This window comes from Peromyscus leucopus, chromosome 15 (genome assembly GCF_004664715.2).
Source record: "Peromyscus leucopus breed LL Stock chromosome 15, UCI_PerLeu_2.1, whole genome shotgun sequence".
Lineage (NCBI taxonomy): Eukaryota > Metazoa > Chordata > Mammalia > Rodentia > Cricetidae > Peromyscus > Peromyscus leucopus.
Genome location: NC_051076.1, coordinates 56,730,627 through 56,754,454, shown reverse-complemented (window position 1 = coordinate 56,754,454; position 23,828 = coordinate 56,730,627). Strand labels below are relative to the sequence as shown.

Genomic DNA, 23,828 nt, shown 5'->3' with positions numbered 1-23,828 from the left:
AGACAGACAGAGACAGACAGAGACAGAGACAGAGAGTCAGAGACAGAGACAGACAGAGAGAGAAATGAAGAGAGGGAGGGAGGGAGGGAGGAAGAAGGAAGGAAGGAAGGAAGGAAGGAAGGAAGGAAGGAAGGAAGGAAGGAAGGAGGAAGGAAGGACAAGAAATCTGATGAAGTCTAGTCTGTGGTGTGGTCTTGGTGGGGAACGCCTCCCTGGGATAAGCAGTATCTCCGGGGAGTGGGCCGTTCTCTTCGGCATGGAGACACAGTCTTCAGGCCTGAACTTTCGCCCTTCAGAAAAGACAGTTCTGCTGGGGTGAGGAAGCTTTAGCAGGAGCTCAGCAGCCTTGCCTACGGCCCCACGTGGCGCTCTCTGGGACTGGGTGATGATGGATCTGTGACCCTGCTCACTTTGTGCCTGCCGGGTAGGAAAGCATCCCCCGGCCCCTGCACATATGCACATGCACACATGCACACATGTGGCACTCACTAGTGAGCAGGCAGGCTGGCCCATCTGCCAGTCAACCCTCCTTGCCGATTTCCCGGCTGGCAGCAGTGGAGCTGGTGTGTAAATCATCAGAGCCCCTATCAGCTCCGCCAGGACATGGAGCTCTTTTTAATTAAGAAGAATGGAGGATGCTCCTGGCTCTGGAAATGGCAATATTAACTTACTAATGAGTCTTTAAAGAGACGTGTCTGAGTAGACTGTGCCACCTGCCCATGTACAGTCTCTGATACTCTGTAGAGCAGACTGGACCCTGGGGAAGACTACGTGGGGTCCGGGGAGGGGGGCAGAGAGGGGCCCTGCATTGAAGATGGAGAAGAAAGGACCCCTCTTGGCCCAGGAGCTAATGTAGCCCAGCCTAGTGAGCTGGGACCAAATGGTATATTTTCCTCTCTAAAGAAAGGGCCGGATTGCAATGTGAGTTGAACCCTTGAGTCCTCCCAGAGAGCTGTGGGGCACAAGAGGCATTCCAGAAAGGTCAAAACACAGTAGAAAGCATGATTAGACTTCCAGACAGGCACTCAAACACCACGAGGAACAGACTATCACTAACCAAGTGGGCAGTACCAGCCACAGGCCAGGGCAAGGCTCCCCATACGGCCCCTGCAGTGGCTGGACCCACTTTCCTTTAGGAGAACAGCTGCCACAGAGAGGGCATGCTATGGCTGGCCCTGGTTGCACAGCTCAGGCAGGTATGACAGATGTGTGTCCTGTGTCCTTTCATCTCCGGTGTCTCCCAGAGGCACCATGGCCTCCCCGCCCCACTCCTTGTGGCTGTTCTCAGTTTCTTGCACCGCTGGCCAGGAAATTCCTCACGGTTTATAACTAACGCTCAGGCTTTATTACAAGCCCCATTTCCTCTTCAATGCCTGCAATCAACACAGGAAACTACCTCAGGTCTCATCCCTGCGCACAGAACAAGGGAGGAATGTGCGGCTCCTACCCCTGCTTCTCAATTTCCAGGAGTCTAAAGACCAAGCTGATCCTGTCCCCACCCTGTGGGCAGAGACATTCCTTAAATGATATCCATTAAGTCCCTCTAGGTTCCGGAGTCATGCTATGAACTGGAACGGGAGGCAGACCGGAGATTGGTGGGGAGGAGGGAGAAGGTCCTGAAGGAATGTACTCAATTCTTTCTGACCAAGACTGCGTCCTAGAGACTAGATGCTCCAACGTTCTCCCTCAGGTGGTGGGGGCTCAAGATGCAGGTCATGCCTCTGATTACCACCTCTGTGCTGCTGACCCCATCCAGTTTGATTGGGCCCTAATCCTTCCCTGGGCTGATTTCCAGACTGACGGGGGGTGGGGCTGGGGGCTGGGGGCCCACCAAGCTTGGATTGCTGGTGATGAGACAACCATCTTCCCTCCCAACCTTATGCTCGTATCAGGCGTATGCTCGGGAACGCCCCCTGGCGACCACCCCGTGAAGGGCCACCGGTGTCCTCCAGATGGACCTGCACTTTCAGGCCTCAGTGGAGCAACCTCAGTTAGTGGAGAAGAAAGACATCCCCCTGTAAAATAACCCAACACGATGGGCTGCAGGAGGCTGTGGACCTCCAGGCCACCTACCCTATGGAGGTGGGTCCAGTTCCTGGGCACACTGGCCTGAACAAAGCAAGCTAGAGACACTCACTATCTCAGGAAAAAGGAGGAAATGCTCCTTTCCACAGTCTCTACAACGTGCTCAGTGCTCAGCAACTCTCCTGGCAGGATGATCACGTGTATTCCTGGGGAAGGAGGTTAGGGTGTCTCCTCAAAATATACCCTACTCTGGGACTCCGTAAGTTCCCCAAAAGGCACCCATCTGTGTTCTCCATCAGTGGGGTCACCACTCTGAGAAAGATGCTTGGTATTCTATACTGTGTCTCCACTCACTGCCTCCTCAGAAGAGACCTGGCTTCGGCAAGGCTGGAGCCCATGGGAAAGTGAGCAGGCACTTAGTAGGTGCTCCCCAAACTGCACCTGATGCTTATTGTATGACAGCTGACCTTGACAAAGACAAGGTCGGAGTCTTTTACAAAGTGACTGACTATCTGGGGCTAAGCAGCTTCAAGTTTGATTAAGACTTCAGTATCACAATAACACAGGTCCACAGCACACAGACCTACTCTGTGGGGACACTTGGGACATTTCTCTCCCGTCCTTTCCTCCTCTCATCACATCTGAAAGTCAAACTCGCTTGTTTTGGTGCTGGGAAGGTGACCCAGGGCTTTGGTTATGTCACAGATACCCTCCACTAGGCATGCCAGTCAAAAACTCTACAATTAATTCGTTAGTTTATTTATTGATTTACGTGGGGGCGGAGCATGGCATGCATGTAGAAAACCTGGGAGAGTTGGTTCTCTCCTTTCATCACGTGGGTTCCAGAGATAGAACTCAGGTTGTTAGGTAAGCACCCTTAATCACTGAGCCATCTCATCTCCCAGCCCCCAAGAAATACTTTTTTAAGAGAGAACGGAAACCGGAAACCCATGCCGGGTTGCTGTGCGAGATCTTAGAGCAAGAACGATTTAGGTTTGACCTGAGGAAGAACTTCTGATTGGGAGAGTGAGTCCGCAGCAGAAAAGGGTGGTGAGAAATCAAAGGACACACTGGACTCCCTCTGGCCTGGCACACCCCCCCCCCCATGCACCAGGCGCAGAAACTGCAGGTGACTCAGGGAATCTTAAGCGGTGGTTGCTAGGTTACAAGCTTCTTTAATGTGCCTCAATGTAAAGACTAAGGGATGTTACCTGGTTGGGAGGAAGAGCAAGGGGGAAGGAGGGAGAGAAAAGAAACCAGCCAGACTTCCAGAATTAGCAATTGGGCATAGCCTGGAGGCAAACTGTTTTTTGGTTTTTTTTTTTCTCTACTTTTCCACACTGAGTCTCTTGACCCCTATGGCTTGCACAGAGTAAAGCCTATGGATGTGAGCACTAAGCTGGAACAGCGCCCTCCAGGACTAGACTCTGGTGTCTCCCCAGGTGAGACACCCAACAGTCACTAGGGTCCCTTTGGGCTCTGTTCGCCTTCCCTCTGCAATTAGACAGATGACCAGAAACCAGATGAGAACGGAAACGCACAGCCTCCTCACTAATGCATGATCTGTTCATTTGCGATCTGGACTCTTCAACCCAGAGGCTTCTGAATGAGTTGCCAGCTTTAAGTGAAGCACTCCCCGAGTGTCAGACCCTCCTCTGCAAAACACAGATGCTCGAAGATGCCTGGCAGTCTCCCTCCAGTTGAAGATTATGAGAAAGTGGATGTGCAGGGGCTGAGCTCCGGGAAGTCTGCCCACCTGCTGGGAGGGTGTGAGGGTGTGAGAAACTGCTTGGCTTTGCTGCTTCTGAGAAGCTCATAGGCAAGTGAGGCTGAAGACAGACCCCAACAAACACATTTGAGAAGACTGTGCTCCCCTTCATCCTGGTCACCCCAAACTACAGCTATGAAACTGATTCAGTTCGAGCAGAGTCCATCCACATTTCTCTGGGCAGGCTAGGCCTCTAAGAATGTCGGGAGGTACCCACCAGAGAAGACTACTTGGACATGGCCTCAAGCTACTAGAAAGTCTTTATACACTGAGTGTTCAGGACCCGAGGACAGTCCTGAGACTTTCTCAGAGTGGGCTTTTAAGCACAAAAACCACATCCCGAGTTGACATATCGCATTTAGCAAGAACAGTTAGCCAGAAGCAGAACTACAGAAGCACAAAATCAAGGTCAGTACATTCAGGGACTTTCCCAGAACTGTGGACTTTGATGGATTAGGTCTTTGGTCTCATTTTGGCAGGTGGTCCTGCCTGCATGCTGGGTTCCAAGGCCTGAATGGTTCTTCCATCATGGCCTCAGTTGTTCTAAGGTCTGGAAGCCTTTCACATGAACATGAAATGGTTGGTATTGTCTGTGAATCTTCGTGAATTTAGACTACGCTCTCAGAATTTGTGAGTTCTTACCAAATAGGGAAAAACAGAACATAGTCTCTTCTGTGGATGATCTAGATGTTGATTTTGCAAATACACGAATCTAAGCTTTAAAAATAAGTAGAATTGTTAGCTCAAGAGCTCAAGATAGTAAGATAGGCCTATTTTGAGTTACAGCTTCTATTTCTCACAGAAGTAGCAGTGGTAGTATGGGCACTGACAGAAATGTACCAGGCCTGTGCTCTCTGTCAGAGGGTCTAGGGAACACTTGACAACTATTACCTCTTTTAACCTTCACAAAAACTTATACCATGGAATGCCACAAAGAAATAAAGGAGAAAAATCTGATATAGAGGCACACACCTTTAATCTCAGCACTCAGGAGGCAGAGGCAGATGGATTTCTGTGAGTTCAAGGCCAGCCTGATCTACACAGAGAGTTCCAGGACAGTCAGGCCTACATAGACAGACCCTGTCTCAAAAGAAAAAAAGAAAAAAGAAAAAAAACAGGAAAGGAAAAGAAGAACTGGGTTTGGTGGCACAGGTCTGCAGTCCTCGCACTTGGAGACTGTAGCAGGAAAATCGAGTTCCAGGCAAGTGAGCCCATGTTTCAGAAAAACAGAGGAAGGGTGGAGGGGCAGGGCAGAGATCCTTTCAACAACTTGGATGATGGTACTCCAGGAGTGAGTTTAGGGGTAAGGGGACTCTAAACGTTTACATGCTGTATGATTTTATCCATAGAACATTCTTTTCCTTCTTGAGACAGAGTCTGAATAGTCCAGGACGGCCTGGAACACAATATATAGCAAGGATGGCCTTGAACTTCTGATCCTCCTGTCTCTACCTCCCAAGTGCTGCGATTGTGGTCATACCTCACCGGGTTTTCCGTCACTGTGTCAGGCACCAGGTTTTATGCAGGGCTGGAGATGGAATCCAGGATTTTGTACATGCTAGATAAACACTCCACCAAGTAAGCTACAATCCCAGCTCCTTGTACAAGATGGCTGAAGCAACAAGATTTCAGAAATGGGTTGTCAGGGGCTGGGGAAGGAAGAGCGAAGAGGAAGTATGGAGTTGGACCAGATATCAAAAGGTGACATGGGACCCTTGCAATAATGAAAATGTAATCTGCTTGTGGATTGTACTTTAGCTTGCCAGGATATTAGCACTGGGAGACCCTGGATAAAGAGAACTTCTTTCTTATAACCACGTGTGAATCTACAGTTGATCACAAATGAAAGTTTAGTGCCTTGCATGTGCACAGCCCTGAGATCCATCCCCAGCTTTGGGGGGAAATACACACCACACCACGCACACACAGTGCAAAGTCTGTCCGGTTCTCAAGCTTGACGTTTTCCAGGTGGAAGGAAACCAGACAGGAGGACCCTGTGGACTTGGAGAGACACACCATTAGGTGGTCCGGTGTGTTACTGGCACTTGTATTACTGGGGAACCACAGTTCTGAAGGGTCTGTTGCTGGGTACAGGTTTGAAGAGGTTGTCTATCCAGTCCTGTGGTTGGTGCCAAGGGCCAGGATTTGCTAATCAGGTTTGCCCTTCTAGTGATGTGTGTGAAGGTTTTGGGGTGGGGGTGGGGGAGATCCTCCCAGTCGTCTATTGGTATGTTCAGTTGTGGTCCCCCTGTCTGTGACTTTATCAGCGGCGTTGTGGACGTGTCCACTCAGGAGGGAAGGCAGGTTCTGGGTGAGCTGCATGCATACGCGTGCCGATTGTTCGCTCTGCGGGTCCCCTGCTGCATGCATGCCACTGCCTCCTAACTCGGCTCTGAGCTTTGACCGTGTGAGAATACCTCCCCCCAAACAAAGCCAGCTTGTCACGAACTGGGTCTGTGTACTGTAGACAAACCGGGTAATTGGGCTCTCCGCCTCCTCACCCAAAACAAACACTCGCAAACGCCCGCCCCCACGCTGGCGGGATCTGCCTGTCATCTGGGCACCGGTTCCTGCTCCGGCTGCCTCCGACCCCGGAGACACGGCAGGCCCTGCCCTCGCCCGCCCCGGCTGCCGGGGCTGACGCACAGGCCACAGCCTCCGCTGCGGGGCGCGTGGGCTCCTGCCCAGGTGTGGCGGCTGCGGGGAGGCGGTGCGGGGAGCCGGCGTCCTCCGGCCGGCCGGGACTCGGTGTCTAGCAGCCGCTCGCCTGCGCGGGTGACAGCGGCGTGCGGGCCGGGAAGAGCAGGGCACGCTGTCCCCGGCTCCGCGGCTGCCGGGCTGCCGGTGAAAGCCGTGCGTGGCTTGCGGGCACCGCCCGGGAGCTAGTGAGGGGCGAGCGCGGCGCCCACGCGCGGCGGGGTGGGCTCCGCGCTCCCGGGGACCGGGCGGGGCGGGGCTCATCCTGCAAAGTTGACCCAGGGCGGGCTACCGCCGGCGTCCTGCTGCCCTAGATTCGCCGGGTTCTTCCCGCGGAGCCAGGGGTGGACGTCGCCGGCCCGCTGACACCCGAGGGACCCGGAGAAGCCAGCGGGCGTCGGCGGAAGCCCGCGCAACGCGAGATGGAGGCTGCAAGAGGGGACGTGCGGGCCGGCGCCGAGTAGCCCGCGGGCCCCGGGGCTGGACCTTGCCCGGACGCTGTGAGGGCGCGCGAGCAGGGCCCTCCCCCGGGCTGCCATGGAGGTGCCCAATGTCAAGGACTTTCAGTGGAAGCGCCTTGCTCCACTGCCTAGCCGCCGGGTCTACTGCTCACTGCTGGAGACCGGAGGGCAGGTCTATGCCATCGGGGGATGTGATGACAATGGGGTCCCGATGGACTGCTTCGAGGTCTACTCCCCCGAGGCCGACCAATGGACCTCCCTGCCCTCCCTGCCCACAGCCAGGGCCGGGGTAGCGGTTACTGCCCTAGGAAAGCGGATTATGGTGATCGGGGGTGTGGGCACCAATCAACTGCCTCTGAAGGTCGTGGAAATGTACAATATCGATGAGGGCAAGTGGAAGAAGAGGAGCGTGCTGCGTGAGGCTGCCATGGGCATTACTGTAACAGCTAAAGGCAAGTGGGGCCAGGGTTGAGGGTGGGCATAGAGAAGGAAGTAACGGGTCACAGGGAAAACGGATGGAATGCAACATGATTTGGGCGGCCAATAGCACGTTCCCCGTCACATTAAGTACTAAAACTAGAGACCCATTGCCCTTATTTTACAGACTGGGAAGGGAGGCTGAGCAGGTGAAATGTCTAGGAATTCCATCTGATGCCAGGAGTCAGCTCCAGCGGGTTCCTCCTGGCAGCCGGGCAGGCCACTGCAGAGGGAGCACCAAGGTGTGAGCTGTGGGGTTATCTGCAATGACTCTGCATACCCTGGCATTCAGCCGAATGACCACATTCCCCGTTGGCACCTTACCCCCCACCCCCAACCTACCTAAGCAGGTTCCTGAGGATGCTCATCCCATCCTTCTACCAACACCAGGTCTGCCGAGGAGGCTTTGGGACCGGATCCCAGGATCTTCTTTAACTCCTGACTGCAGTGTCAGTGGTACTGAGGGCAGGTCAGAATGTTCCAAAGGTGGATTTGTGTGGTGGAGCGTCCGGGTCCACCGAGTTCTGTGGACTGCATGTGGTTTTTAAATTCTCATTTGACCTTTTTTGGGGGAGCTTCTAGAGCCTATAGAGGAGTCCAACAGCTGTTTTGCTGAAAACACAGAGTTTGATGAGAATGAGGGTTAAGAGACCCCCAAGTTCATATACGCTTGCCTCCACCCTGTAGACACTGCTTCTTTAGCGACACGACCCCAGCTGCCTGTGTGGCATCCGGCAGATCAGAAACCAGCCTTTCTTCAACACCTGTTCTGTCCCTGGCACACTCCTGGGTCACAAGGAGATAGGAAAAGAGTAGAAAATCTGGGCCCTGGAAGTAATTGGCGAGAAGCTGGGGCCCAGAACTCCCTTGGGCAGGGTAGACAGTAGGGTTTCCATGATCTGCCAGTTAGAAGGATGAAAAGCCAGGCCTGGTGCTGAAGGCCTTTAATCCCAGCTACTCTGGAGGCTGAGGCAGGGGAGTGCCAAATTCAAGGCTTGCCTAGGCTGCAGAGTGAGTTCAGCAGACGGAGGCCGAAGGATTGTGAGTTCAAGATATATAGTAAGAACCTATTTAAAAAAAAAAAAAAAAAAAAAGGATAGGAGGCCCAGAGGCCCAAGGGGACACTGAGAATAATGATCCCTAGCTTCGTTAAATCATACTAAAAGTTAAAAATCAAGGCGTACCTTTGGTGCTTTATCCCTGTATCCAATGAGATAAGTGCTATTTTTATTCTGTTTCAGAAGCAGCAGCAGGAAGCCCTGAAAGGTTAATTACCCGAGGTTAAATAGATAGTAAGTCATGACCATGCTCCAAACTAGAAAGTCAAGTGAATTCAACAGTTAGGTTGGTGAACGTGTACATGTCAACCGTTGTACTGAGTTCATAGATTAACAAATTCTCAAGGACCTTCGTTGTATTGGGAGGAACAGGTCAAGCTGGTATCAGTTCCATGCAGTCACAGAGCAATGGAGATACCATTACCCAGGAGGCACCAAGCCAAGTCCCCTGGGCCCCCTGCTTTGCAGCTCAGGGAATTCCAGTTGAGGTTCAAAGGATGGGTCAGAACTGGCCGCCAGCCTGAATGTCTGTGGAGTGGATAGAGTTTTTCCAGAAGGGGGTGTTCCTAGAAGGGAAGGTGGAATTTGTGCTAATCAGGTGCTCGTCATCAGGCCCTTTCCCAGTCTTAGGCTTAGGGTTAGGATCCCCCTACCCACCCCTAGTATGGCTAGAAAGTAGAGAGAGAGATAGGGTTGCTCACTTTGTCCAGTAGTAACATCCAAGAGTCAAGGCACCATAGAGAGAAAGGCTGTGAGCAAGGGCTAGCCCTTGCTGGGAGCAAGAACCACAAACAGGTACTGAAGACTCCTGAGAGGAAACCCATTCAGGCAAGGGCTGGGGAAACGCAAATGTTAGTCCATGCTCTTTGGTACAATGTGCGGAGTCCCTGAGAAGCTGCCTACTGGCTAAGAACAGAGGAAAAAAGAGGGGACTCCCTGAGGGGACTCCCTGCTTAGAGAACCTAGCTCTCTTAGGGCAAGGTTTCTGAAGGGTCAGTTCCCCAAAGCCTCCTCCTCCTCTCCTCCTCCTCCTCCTCTCCTCCTCCTTCAGACCTGGCCTTATCCTGTTCAGCACAGGGGCCTCCTGGATCCTGCAAGCTTCTGTACATGTGAAGGAGAATGTCATCCTCCACTAGGGTAGCAGACAGAACTGCTGACAGGCCAGGGCCGGTGACTGGGGCCGGCTATCGTTCTGAAGGACTTCACCATGGCTGGAGACTTAATGTCTGAGAGTTCCTATGGGATCCTATGGGACAGGTCACCCCTGGAGGTCTCCCCTCGCCTTCCCTCTGGGTGCCTGGACAGGGGGACAGGAGGACAGGGGGGACAAACCTAGACTTAGGCTTCCCTGTCATCGTCTCTGCGCAGGGTTTAGTGTATCAGGCTTTGCTAAGGACTTGGCACTCATGAAGGCCGAGGCACAGTCCTGCCACAGCTTCAGGAAGACCCAGGTTTAGCTGTAACAGGGACTTTGAATGGTGTTACCCACCCCACCAAGACAACTGGGATTCATTAGCAGAGCAGTGTCCGGAAGTTGGCGTGGCCTATGGAAGGTTATAGGATCTGTTGGGTCTGTCTCTGGGTGCCTGCGAGCCAAACTGTCTCAGTGTGTGTGTGTTGTGTTTCTTTTTCTTAGATTATCGAGTGTATGCTGCAGGTGGGATGGGCCTGGACCTTCGTCCACACAACTACTTGCAACACTATGACATGCTAAAGGACATGTGGGTGTCGCTGGCACCCATGCCCACTCCGAGATATGCTGCCACCTCCTTCCTCCGGGGCTCCAAGATCTATGTGCTGGGTAAGGACAAGCTCCTCGTTGTTCATTTCTCCTTGCTCCCTTGGGTGAGTTCCCTGGGAAGCAATGCCCACAGCCCCAGAATTTCCCTGGCCCTGGGGGATAATCACACTGTTCCAGCCCTCGAGGAGTCTTTCAAATGACCGAATAACAGAAGGGAAATCCCAGTCCTATTGGTTCTCAGGGACTGCTTTTTTTTTTTTTCTTTGTCCACCGTGTACCCTGTTCCCACCTCCAGGGGGACGACAGTCTAAGTATGCGGTCAATGCCTTCGAGGTCTTTGACATAGAATCTCGGTCCTGGACCAAGTTCCCCAACATTCCCTGTAAGCGGGCTTTCTCCAGCTTTGTGACCCTGGACAACCACCTGTACAGCCTGGGAGGCCTGCGGCAGGGTCGTCTCTATCGGCAGCCCAAGTTCCTCCGGACAATGGATGTGTTCGACATGGAACAGGGTGAGCTGGATTCCCACCCCTTGGCTGCCTGCCTCTCTTCTGACTGATGCCCACTTTCCCCATCCTGGCAGATCTTCCTGGGGCTGCTTACATATCCAGGCAGACCTCTCTTCAGTGTCTAAGCATCCTTCCTAACTCACGGATGTGCTTGCAGTCAAATTCTATTCCAGGCACCTTTGGCCTGGCTGGCTCTTTCCACGATGGCCCTTCCTCCTCCACCCCCAGTACCTGTGCAGGACCAGGTTAGGAAGGGACTCTTCCTGTGCTGATGGAGAATCAGAGGGATCCTGATTTCTCCATTCACCACCTTTAATCAGATTCCTCTCCAGTTTAGAACCATGGAAAACCTAAATAGAACAGGGGCTCATGGGAACTAAATATGTTAGACTGTGTCAGGCACCAGAGAAGGCTGAGGTGGTAGAGGGTGCCATTTCAATCAGCAGGGGATGTTCTCTGCACCCTGAACACAAGGGAGTAGCCACCCAGGGTAAGAGCCACTTGGGGTTCATCTGTATTTGTTAGGGGACATGAGCACCTAATCCTCCGTCTCTGCCTGTCACTATGCACGCTTGCAGGGGGATGGCTGAAGATGGAGCGCTCCTTCTTCCTCAAGAAGCGCCGGGCAGACTTCGTGGCTGGTGGCCTGAGCGGACGGGTCATAGTGGCTGGGGGACTCGGTAAGGATAGATCATCGCCGCTGTGCTGTGCTGTGGCTCTGGTCCTTGGCACTGCACGTGAGCGACAGACGGTAGTGACTTCTTGCATGCCTCCCGCTGCTTTACTCCAGAGGATTCAATACAGTCTGGACTTGACCTTTCCACGTGGGCCCCCCGTGGGTTCTTTCAATTCCGTACTAGGAAAATGGAGACCCAGAAAGGATAAGGGACATACTGATAACTCCGAACCCCTGTGCTGGACCCAGGCCCCCGAGTCCCCTTTCTGGGGATAGCTGAAGACAGAGGGTCAAGGGTTCAGTTGTCAGCCTTCATGGACCCAGCTCTTCTTGAACATCCAGCTGGATCTTGGGATGGCAAAGCAAATGATCAAATAAATGGTCCTAATTCTGGATTTGATGTATAACTCCTCCCTTTCAAAGACTGCTGGTATTTTGAAGGCTGGACTGCGGCTTGAGGGACACTGAAGTCACAAGGGCACGGTACAAAGGCAGTGGGGCTTCCAAGCAGCCAGCGTTTACTCAATGTAGACATAACCCACTATACTCATTCATGAACAACCATATAAGCTAGGTTAGTGTGTGTGTGTGTGTGTGTGTGTGTGTGTGAGAGAGAGAGAGAGAGAGAGAGAGAGAGAGAGAGAGAGAGAGAGAGAGAGAGATCAGGAGGGAGGAAGTAGTGCTCTAGAAACCCAAATGGTAACCAAGAATGAAGAAAACAATCTCCCCCAAGACAAGGTTTTTCTGTGTAGTTTTGGTGCCTCTTCTGGAACTTGCTCTGTAGACCAGGCTGGCCTCGAACTCACAGAGATCCACCTATCCTTAAAATGCAATTGAAGAGAGAAGGAGCACAGGACAAAGTTGCTTGACAGGAATTCTTGGTCCAGGATGCTAAAAGGGGACCATCCTGTAAAAAGACAAGGAAGTTGCTTGGCTTTTACTTCTGGGTTGGGAGATGGTCACTGTGGGACATGGCTTGGCGGTTGGGCTCCCGGGTCTAAGATCTGATTCTCCTGTTGTTTTCAGGAAACCAGCCCACTGTCCTGGAGACAGCAGAAGCGTTCCACCCAGAGAAGAACAAGTGGGAAGCCCTCCCTGCCATGCCCACCCCCCGCTGTGCCTGCTCCAGCATTGTCTTCAAGAACTGCCTCCTGGCTGTGGGGGGTGTCAGCCAGGGTCTGAGTGACGCAGTGGAGGCGCTGTACGTCTCTGACTCCTAGCTGGCCCGAGCTTGGCTGGACAGCGTCACTCCGCTCCCGACACGAGGAATAGTCTCATCAAAGCAGTTTGGACTACATCCTCGGTCTCCAACTCCTGTTAAGAGCCAGCGGGGCCAAGCCCTAGGTCTCTCAGTGACCTCCCTCTGTCCCCTAACCTGCCAGTCCCGGAAAGCTGAAGAAAGTGCAGTTGACTCCACCAGTAAGTTAGAGCTGGGCTGTGGTCTGGGGAGAATCCCCACTCAGTGTCCAGACACAGAAAGACACGGGAATGTTCCCTCCTCTCACCTACCTCCCGGGGTAGGGGCAGTTGCCACCCGGAGGGGGTGCCCTTGTTGTCCTTCCCCATCTCTGAGCTAGTCATGAGTGCCATGATGAACTCATGAAGAATGGGGCATCCCAAGCCCCTTCCCCATACAGAAGTCAGCCGCGGGCCTGCCCCAGACCCCACCTGCTTATCAGGCCCTGGACTTGAAGCTAGGGTGGGTGTGTAGGACCAACAGCCTTGGCAGGAAGGACCCTTCCTCTCGGGTCCTTGTTGGGCACGTGGTGATGGAGTGCCAATATCTTCTGTGTTCTGCCTTCTGCCACGCTCTTCCCACCCGAGGCCTGGCCATCCTGGCCATCCTCAACAGCTCTCGGCGTGTGTCCAATTGAAACCTTCTCATTTACACTGTGGCTTCCAAATCCACCAAGGGTGGATTAATTGCACCCTGGTTAATAACAGCAGCACAATGATGGACATCTTTATGCCTGTCTTCTTTGGACCCTGGAAACAAGGCAGGGGTCGTCCTAGTTAAGTAGATAGAAAATCCCGTGAGACCACCTCCCCCGTGTCCTTACCCTAAATAGGAGCAAATTGGCCACCTGTTCTCGACCATTCCTGTCCAAGAGTTTTACCTTCCCTCGGCTGTAGCTGTCCGGCTCACAGAGAGGGAGCCCGTTTTTAGACCTATTCAAAGGATGCAAGAACTGTCCACTTGTTTAGTTAAAGAACAAGGGAGGAAAAAACAAGTCCAGAAGGACGGATCCAGCTGTGCTTTCCCTCCGGCCTGTACAGCACCTCCGTGTGCTTCCCCGGCCCAGTAACTCACACTTCCTCCAGAAGAGCACTTACCCAGCATGCTCAGGGACCTGAGTTCCAACCCCTGCACAGAAACCAAACCTAACCAGTTAGCCCTGAGGACACAATAAAGCCCCCTGTTGAGGCTGTGGACGAGAGGGAGGAGCCAGGCAGCCTGCTTCTGTCCCCTTCACAAGGCTCAGGTGATTAATGACCTCCTCGGGAGCCTGCGCTGGAGGAGGGCCTGTCAGGGGCTGAGGGATCAGAAGGAGCTCTTTCTCATGTGGATCGAGGGGGACTTCCAGCTGGATCTTCAAGGACTGAGTGAAACTAGGTCTTTGAGGAATGGTGGGTTCCCCGCTCCTTTCTCGGAAGACCTTGATTTCTTTCTTCTTTGGGTTCCAAGAGGACACTGCCATCTGCTGGTCTAGTCTGTTTCCTCTCACCAAAGTAAGGAGGCAGATTGTCGCCATTGGTTCCCCTAAAGAGCAGATCACAAAGAAACCTCCGTTGCTTATGGATCCAGTTCTGTTCAGCATCCCTGAACTAACCATTAGGGGAAAAAAATGGCTGGGAGATGCAGCTGCTAGGGAGGACGGGGAGTGTGGGGTGTGGGTGGGGGTGGGGGTGGGGGTGTGGGGTGCGGGGTGCGGGGTGGGGGTGGGGTGTGGGCTTCTCGGAGCAAGCCCTTCCCCACTTCACTCTCTCCCTACCCGGCTTTCACTTCTGTTCTGCCCACTTCATCCCCAACCCAAGAGGAGCCAATCCACACAGGGGCTTTCTCCAGGCACAGTGGCCTCGTGTCTGTGGATAGAGCTGAATCCTTTTAAGACGGGTGGAACCTTACAGCCCTCTCTAAGGTTGAATCAGACACTGGGATTGTCAGAACAACTCAAGGCTAGAGCTGGTATCCGCCAGGGTCACCCCCGCCTGAGTTCTGTGTGGGAAGACTAGGGACACCACACTGAGGAGTGAGGGACGCTGAAGCATGTGGTTCTAGACGGTTCGCCCTGCAGAAGCAGCTCAGTCGATGATGGCCTGCCTCAGCCACGGCCACAGGCCTCCCCACACCACCCACCTCAGAAGGTTCCTTACCCTCCTCGTCTGAACTCTCACAGGGTGGAGAACAGAGGAGGAGGTAGAGACAGCAAGGCACCATCCACGACCAAGAGGAACTCCGGAGTCATGCAGGCCACACTTCCCAAGACTTGTTCTCTCCATCCAATCCATCCATGGAGCAATCAATCCCGGGTGGCTCCAGAATCAGAGGAGAAAAGGCTAGCCCACGCCAGGGTGCTTTATTCCTCCAGGCCTCTTTCTAATGGTCTTGCAATTGCCTTGATCTTATGGAATTCACCACCCAACCCCCCACCAATGCCAGCTCTGGCCTAGGAGGAGGGGTGTGGCCACTTTTCCAACCCTCCTCCTCCCTTTAAAGAAGAAACTGACATCTAGGGACCCTGAACTCCTAACCTTGATGGTACAGCTGATGCATATTAGGAGGGAACACCTGACCCTACTCTAAACACAGCCCCCCACCCCCATATGTAAACATGCACTGCTGTCCTTAACCCCGCCAGAACCGCGAGAACAGCGAGAGGCTTCGTGCGTGAGTCCAAATCCCATGAGACCGATAGAACAGGCTCCAAAGCCTGGCCAGGGGTTCGGAGAGAATTCCAGTGATGACTTCAGAGGCAACAGCTGCACTAACTTTGGCACAAGGCAGGACTCAGGCGAGAGCCAAAGAGGCAGACAAAGTGGCTTTGACACATTGAGCCAATAAAAATCGTCACGGGCGTTTGCTTTCCAGGAATGCCCGCGCCCCAAAGAACACACCACAGACCAGGGGGCGGCTGGAAACAACAGGAAATGCGGGTCCCACATCTGGAGGTTACGCGTCTGAAATCAAAGGGTCTAACCCCTCTAAAGGGGTCGTGCTCTGGCTGAGGGCTCACGGGGGGGGGTGGGGCGGGGGTGGTCTAGGAGGGGCCGATCCCTATGGCTCTTCCCGGCTTCCGTGTTATCTGGAGACCCTTGTTAGGAGGTGACTTGTGGGAGCATTGCTTCTATCACACCTGACCTCACACAGCCGCTCCAGCCTGACTGGGTCCAAGTTACCTGACTTCGCAAGGACACCAGTCATTGGACTGAGGCCCACACATATCCAGTATGACTTCATTTTAAGGTGATTAGATCGTATCATGTATTACATATTATGCATCCTATAATACATTATATGTTTCCACGGGAAGTCTCATTCTTAGACACTAGAGGTTAGGATGTCAACATACGGCCTTGGGGGAGAGGGAGGATGACACAGATCAACTCACCGCCACACCAAGCATGGTAAGCGGAGCAGGGGAGAGCAATAACTTCCGAGTCTCCTGAGCTCCCTGCTCCCTCCCACTGCTAGAGCTGGGCCTCCAGAGAAGAGCCTGGATGTCACCGTGCACACATCTCAGACCTGTCGCCAGAAGAGGCCAAGGCAGGGTCTGAGCAGCCGCCGAGGGAGCTGCGGCTTAGAGTGAAATGCTCGCAGCGTGTTCTGGTGGTGCTTCTCCGACCTTGTCTCCCCCCCTCCCAGCCATAGTGCCAGTGGATGGAGGCGTGGTCCCAGGGGAGGGGTGGGGTAGCCAGCTGGCTGCCAGAGCCAAATGCCCTCAGCGCCCTGCCTCGGTGTCGAGGAGAGTCATGTTCACACCGTGATATGATCCTTTGTTTCACTGGCTTGAACTAGGGTCTCTTTTCTCAAACATGAACGTTCCTCGGGCTCCACAGGCAGCTGTGTACCTACCTTGCAGAGGCTCAGGGACCTCTTCTGCTCCATGGAGCACAGTGCTCTGAGTCTGCCTTCCCCAGCCCAGCCACACCAGGGGTGTGACTCTGAGGGTGAGCACAGCAGACCTGCAGACTGTGCTGTGACTGCCTTACACCAGCTCCGAGCACTGCCGCCAGCATCCCAGGGCCACCAAGCTGTGCTCCCTGTCCTCCTGTCCTCCTGTCCTCCTGTCCTCCTATCCTCCTTATACATCTCTACTCCCTATGCCCTAGGCACCTTCTTCCTCTTGCACCCTCACTTAACTTACAAATGTACTCCTCATACACCCACTTATTCAGACACACTTTCCTGGGCACACTCTACATGCAAATGACCACCCACACTCACTGACACAGTCACATGCAGTCTTTACAAACACATATATACACACCCCCTTATGGACATCTGTCATGCACATAGCTTGTTCCATACTCATATACATATACTCTCAGTTGTAGGCAGTGTCTAGAATTTGAATCCTCTCCACCGTTTTTTTTGAGACATGGTCTTACTATGCAGGCCCTGTTGACTTGGAGCTTGCTGTGTAGACCAGGCTAACCTCAAACGCACAGAGTTCCACTTGCTTCTGCCTTCTGAGTGCTGGGATTAAAGGCATAGGCCACCATGCCTGGCTCAGAATGCTTTTGACTCAATCATTTGGCAGGGCCTCCAAACTCAGAGTCCTCACCATTTGAAGGATGAATTGCTCCAAGATCCCGTAGTTCTTGCCATGGCGGGCTCATCTGTTGCCCTGGATTGTACCTCTGCAGCACCCCTCCCCCTAACAACCCCACGCCACAGTTTGCCACCATGGCTAGAGGAAGTTTTTGAACCACACTAAGGCAGGAATCCCTCTGTGTTAGGTGAGGAGATAGTCCTAAAGGTATCGTGCACTCTGACGGGAAGTAGGCATTGGTCCTAGCCTTAGCAATTCGGTCTCAAAAGCAAGCACATATAAAAAACAATGAGAGATAAATCTCTTTCCCGGGTTCCCCTGCTCCACACCCCTACTTGTAGAAGAGGACTGGCTGGGAGCTTCCCTTCCACATTGTTCCTTTCTGTTCTGCCTGGGACCCGAGTTTCTAGGGCCTTAGGGGAGCAGGCTCTACCCTGGACAACCCCCTCCTTCACACAGTGACTCGCTCGCTTCCTTTGGACCCTCATCACCACACAAACACTTCAGTACCCTCTCTGCTTGGGTTCTCCCTGGACTCCCTCCACCCTTCCAGAGACCATGGCTATAAATCTGTCTGCATGCTATGGAACTCTAACCTCCCTTCAGCCTCCTAGCCCTCATAAAATTCCCCGCTTCAGCTCCCCTGGAAGGCTAGCCTTCCAGCTTGCCCCTCCCACTCAGTACACCAGCTCCCTTCTCGCTTAGCCCCTCACTCTACACCTGTCCCCTCCGCCCTGAATACCCCCCAAGTGTGGTAAACGTGAACCACTCTCTCCTGAGTCTACCCCCCACATTTTTTGAGGTCTCCTCAGGCTGGGATGGTGTTGTTAACCCATGTGACCCAAGGCATCCCAGAGAGCCTGTCGGGTGGGAGCTAAATGTACAGCACAGCCAAATGAAAGCGAGAAATCAAAAAGCCCAGAGGAAGTACCAACTGTGAGTGGAACCCCTTAGGCTGCTCACTTTCCTCTTAAGTTCTTCTCCAGCCTCTGTGAACACAGAACCCGCCAGAAACTGAGCCGAACTTCCAATCCCCTTGCTTACGGACGGGCTCCCTCAGATCTTAGCTGCGGGCTCCGGTAGGAGTACTCAGGTCAGCTTTTTAAGAGCACTGGTGACAGTGGCCTGTTAATCCATCTTGCAAGGGCAGCCTCCTAATACCAGACTGTGCTGGCCTTATTCAGGCCCTGAGGAATGCTGGCTCCCACCTTCCTGTACCCAGGGCTGGGAGCTGCTGACCCAGCTCAAGAATGTGCTTTGTTTGGCGTTAGCATTCCAGGATCAGCTCGGGAGGCCGAGGGCTTGAGTAGGCAGCAAAAGCCAAACACAAAACAGAGAGGTGGCACTGGACAGCCCCCCGCCTCAATTCTGGATACATATCCCTTCTCTGAATTTCCTAGTCACTCTGGGTCTCCTCTGAATGGAGGCAGGGCCAGCAGGAAGAGAATATTCTCTCATTTTGGGGGAGGGGGACATTTATATGAACTGAAGCTACTGGGCCCTGAGCCACAGTGCGCCTTGCCGTAAGTCCCACCTTAGAATCCCCACCTGCTGGGGAGCCTGGAACTCTCTACAGAACCATCTTCAAGTTCAGGGTTTCCTTAGACCAAGTGGACAGGGAAACTGAGTCACTGGTCCAGGTCATGTGGCCAGCAGACAGAAGAGCCCTGTCTCTGACTCCCACTCAGGCTGTGTGTCCCCTGCCTCATTCACATCAATTGCCCATGCACCTGGCATCTAACCCGGGGCTCAGTGAAGGGGCATCAAGGTTGTGGGCATGGAGTGTCCAGGAGAGACAGGGGTCATTTTTCTTGTGCTCATCTCCGTCCATCATCAGTCTCGGGTGACTTATGGCAGTGATTCCACACACAGAGTCAGTGGAAAGCACTCGGAAGCTCAGGGGCTCATTAGAGGAATGCTATAACTTTTTTTTAAGATTTATTTATTATGTATACAGTGTTCTGTCTACATGTATACCTACTTGCCAGAAGAGGGCGCCAGATATGGCCAGAAGAGGGCGCCAGATCTCGTTATTGGTTGTGAGCCACCCTGTAGTTGTGGGAATTGAACTCAGGACCTCTGGAAGAGCAGCCAGTGCTCTTAACTGCTGAGCCATCTCTTTAAGGAATCCTATAAATTTCAACACCTGCCTAAGCGTAGACACCCAGTTTTTTAATCCCACAGAAGGGGCGTTACAGAACCTTAGAGATCAGGAAGAGGAAGTGGGCCAAGGGGCAAAAAAGGAGGAAGATCTTTGTGCTCTACTATTAACAGTGAGGTGAGAAGTCCTTCACAAACCACTGACTGGGACCCCTAGAATTTAAAACTAACTAGACATCCACCCCTCAAAACTCCCAGCACCCAAAGCACCGTGTTTAGGAGCTTAACAATTACCATGTGGGGTAGATGACAGGCCCTATCTTTCCTCCCCGGACAGCCTCCTCCATGTCCCCCAGCATAGTTCCAGAGCCTTAGGCAATTTCAACAATCGGTTATCAGCTCTGAGCTTATCTTCCCCGTCCTCCAGCCTGGGTCAGATCCACGGCACTCAAGTGTCTGTTAAGTCCTTGTTGTACAGCCTCCCGCTACACACTTGGATCTCCGCCAGGACTGGCGGGAGGGGAGTTTGGGAAGATGGAAGACCAGCAAAAGCCCAAGCAGACAGGAGAACATTTGGTCCCAAAGCAAGCTCATGAGAGAGACAGGTGACCTGCTACATACATGAACACAGAGCCTCAGGAGACTGGGCAAACCAGACTCCTCACCCGACCAAATCGGCAGACACTGCCATTTCTGGTGCCCTCTGTGCGACCCAGTGGGGACAGGTTCTTCATTTGTCTGTGTCTTAGCTTACCCATCTACACGGTGGGGATAATCATATGCTGGTCCCTAGTGAGGGACGAGTTCACCAGGACAGGCCAGCTGAGGCTGTCACGATCCTTGTAGGACTTGCTAGAATTTTAGATGGTGTGTAGCTCACTGGCTCCGTCTTGTATTTCCAGAACTCATTTGGGCCCCACCAGGAAGTGCGACAGGGCGCAGCCATGATGTCAGGCTGAGCAGGTTTATTCGCCTCCAGCTGTGCTACTTTCTAGCTGGTGACATTATATCTAGGATGCTTAGAATTCGGGCTGGCATGGGGATATATTGTGTACCCTAACAAAATTTGCCTGAAGAACAGAGGACAGAACAAGCAACTAAATTAAACATAGATTAAACATAGAGGCAGTGGTGGCACACACTTTAATCCTAGCTCTCGGGAGGCAGAGATCTTTCTGGATCTCTGTGAGTTCAAAGCCACCCTGGACCACATGAGATTGACTCAGTCTAGGAGAGAAACAGAGCCAGGCAGTGGTGGTACATACCTTTAATCCCAGTACTTGGGAGTCACACTCCTTTAATCCCAGCACTTGAGATCTCATGCCTTTGCTTGGGAAGCACACATACTTTTAATCCCAGCACTAAGAAGGAAGTGATGCCTGGGTGGAAAAAAAGGAATATAAGGTTTGAGGAGACAGGAACTGAAGCCTTTTCAGGCTGAGGAGTCCTAGAGGTGAGACTTGGCAGTGGCTTGTTCCTTTGTCTCTCTGATCTTTCAGAATTTACTCCAATATCTGGCTACTTTTTTTTTAAATTAAAAGACCATTTTAGAAATGTATGCAATAGGCTGGCTCAGCAAGTGGTAGGTAGACATCATTATAACCACTGAGGCTAGTCACAGCTTCAGTCAGCCTGCAAGCCCATCAATTCTCAGTTCAGCCAGGAGAGGGCAGCTTTGAGCCAGACATCGCAATTTCCTAGACTATAGTGTTTATCCAGGCTCACTAGATTCACACCTCCTAGTTTGGGAGAACCAGTTCTAACAGGCTGGTTCCAGTTCACACAGTTCCACCAGCCTCTGAGAGGGCAAGGTTCACACATCCAGGCCTTACTGGCCACCACAGGGTGGGGTTAAAAGGTGACTGAGGGCTGTAACTCATCTGAGCAATTCAATGACCAGCGTCTCTGGCTGGAGGTGGGTGGTGTGCTGAGACCCCCCGCCCCATCTGCTCTTCTCCGAGACAAAAGGAAGGAGAAGCTGAGAATCTGTACCAAGACCGTCCCAGGGAGCACTCTGGGATCCTTAACAGCTGTCAGTCACACAGAGAACAAGTCAATTGGCTTTCTCTGTTCCTTTCCCCACACGGAGACCCCCATTTCATACCTGAGACTAATCTAAGTCTCACCCACCCCTCAAGACCCAAGTGGCTTCCTCTGAGGCCCTCCCTTGAACTCCCGGAGCCAGATAAATCCCAACTTTTCTGCCCTATACCTGCACTTCATACCACCTTGAGTCGCGCCCCACCCCCCACACTCCTCCCCCCGCCCCCCTCCCCGCTTCCAACCATAGGTTATAGCATAAACTGTGCACTTAACTCATTTCCCCTAATTATTAGTCATCCCCCAAGATGGGGCTGACACCTGCCTTACCCACCCCTTGCCCATTTCCCCTGCAGCAGAACCTTGCTTCCTCCCATCTGTGGCCCTGCCTACACCCCACCCCTAACACAGGTCATAGCATCTCACTCTGAGGGGCTTTCACATCCCACCCAGTCCCCCAACAGGTGGCACCTTCAGGCTATGGAGTGCAAAGGACGGGAAGCACACTTTTCCCCAGTGAGTCCACAGGAGGCTTATCTTCCTCGAGAGCCTTTAGTGAGTTGGTGATTGGGCGTGAGGGTGAGAAGACGTGCCTCCTCTGAGGCTGGAGTGTGGAGCAGAGGAGACCAAGAGCGGATCGTTCAGCTGAGACATCCCGGCACATCCTATCCAAAGAGCTAAGCTCAAGATTCGAGTCACTGAGCCACACCTCCCAGTCTCACTATACAGAATGAAAGTTGATTTCCAGTACTCGGTTGTTCTATTCAGTAGCTCTTTAAATAGTTTTGTTGTTGTTGTTGATTTGTTTATTTTATGTGTGTGAGTATTTTGCCTGTCTGTATGTCTATGCAGCACACATGTGTCTGGTGTTCTTAGAGGCCAAAAGAGCCCACCAGATCTAGAGTTATAGCTGCTGTGGGCCAGTGTGTGGGTGCTGGGAATCAAACCCTGGTCCTCTGGAAGAGAAATCAGTGCTCTTAACTGCTGAGCCGTCTCTCCAGCCCCTGTTCAGTAGTTCTGATGGCCAGACCTGTTGGTTTGCCTCCACTGGACACCTAATCATTTGGTCTGTGTGAATCCACTGGGTAGCTTGATCTGCTCATCAGCTCACCAGGTGTTGAGCATGATTAAAATAGTGAGATATATCTAGATTAAGTCTCTCTCTCTTTTTTTTTTTGGTTTTTCCAGACAGGGTTTCTCTGTGTAGCCCTGGCTGTCCTGGAACTTGCTCTGTAGACCAGGCTGTCCTGGTCTTACAGACATCTTCTTTCCTCTGCCTCATGAGTGCTGGGATTAAAGGTGTGCATCACCACCACCTGGCTTAGATTAAGTCTTAAAGGGAATCTTGGGCTCCTCTGAATAATTCTTTATCTGATGTTTGTTGATCCAGGTAGCTAATTGCCGTGAGTCCCTCAGTCTCGGCTTTAAAAGCCCTGTCTTTAGGAAGCACGTCCAAACTAGCCTCCTTCCATCTGAGCTAGGGGCTCCCTCAAGTTCTCATGTCACTTGGGACTAGAACCCAGGCCTCCCAACCCCAAGCCTGCTCTTCTGTTACTGATGCTCATTTTCAGAGTCCTGATCTGTCTGGATGGGCGTCTAAGATCTGACACAGATTCGGATCGTAGACAGCAGGTCAGATGAACTGTCTACTGGACCTTTCTATTTTCACAGGTTTCTCAGAATGGGAAGGCAGGCTGGCAGAAGATAGAACACCAACCTAGGTATACAGTTCGTGGACGAACCAGATTTAGAGAAGGGAGGCCGGTTCTTGGTGAATCTTCTCTGGCTGCAGAGGGCTCCACGGCGGCATGGAGATACTGGTTATCTCCCTGGAAAGAGTCAAAAGGTGAGCAGCAGTAGAAAAATAGTTAAAAACAACAACAACAAAACTTAATAATTGAAGGCTGGAGAGATGGCTCAGAGGTTAAGAGCACTGGCTGCTCTTCCAGAAGTTCTGAATTCAATTCCCAGCAACCACATGGTGGCTCACAACCATCTGTAATGAGATCTGGCGCCCTCTTCTGGCCTGCAGACATACATGCAGGCAGAACACGATACATAATACATTAAAAAAACAAACCAAAAAAACCAACTAGATAATTGAGGATGTAGTCCTCTCTGGTCCTCTGCGAACCCTGAAGACACACAGCTGGGGATGAGGTCCTCCAGAGACAGGAGGGTGGGGAAGTCTCTTGTCCTGTGTTCTCTTCTCTATGTACAGGCCAGCACCTGAATCCCCGTCCTGTGGTTTTCTTGACAGTTGGGTGGCCTTTGGCAGATGTATACTCACTCTCTACAACAGGAAAGGGGGTTATGGACCTAGCTTTCCAGGCCTCTCAAATGGAGTCAAATCTCATGCCCAACCACCTGCTTAAAAAAAAAAAAAAAAAAAAAAAAAAAAAAAAAAAAAAAACACTGGAAGAAATTCTGGGACCAGGAAGCTCCTTACAGGTTTAGGGACACAGGGTAGTATATGATGAGGTGGGGTTTTTTGTTTGTTTGT

General features: G+C 52.4%; 1 protein-coding gene across 1 annotated transcript; it reads left to right on the top strand.

The window, feature by feature from the left end:
• The first annotated feature begins 6,356 nt into the window (after positions 1-6,356).
• Positions 6,357-13,374, top strand: Klhdc8a (kelch domain containing 8A). Its single transcript, XM_028876532.2, has 5 exons — positions 6,357-7,403; positions 10,123-10,287; positions 10,523-10,738; positions 11,314-11,415; positions 12,438-13,374. Exons 1-5 carry the CDS (start codon positions 7,028-7,030, stop codon positions 12,629-12,631), a joined length of 1,053 nt encoding a protein of 350 aa, XP_028732365.1. The 5' UTR covers positions 6,357-7,027; the 3' UTR covers positions 12,632-13,374.
• Positions 13,375-23,828: the final 10,454 nt, after the last annotated feature.

Coding starts and splice junctions, on each gene's coding strand:
- Klhdc8a (XM_028876532.2), top strand. CDS start 7,028: ATGGAGGTGCCCAATGTCAAGGACTTTCAGTGGAAGCGCCTTGCTCCA. Junction 10,739..11,313: donor TGTGTTCGACATGGAACAGG/GTGAGCTGGATT, acceptor GCACGCTTGCAG/GGGGATGGCTGAAGATGGAG. Junction 11,416..12,437: donor CATAGTGGCTGGGGGACTCG/GTAAGGATAGAT, acceptor TGTTGTTTTCAG/GAAACCAGCCCACTGTCCTG.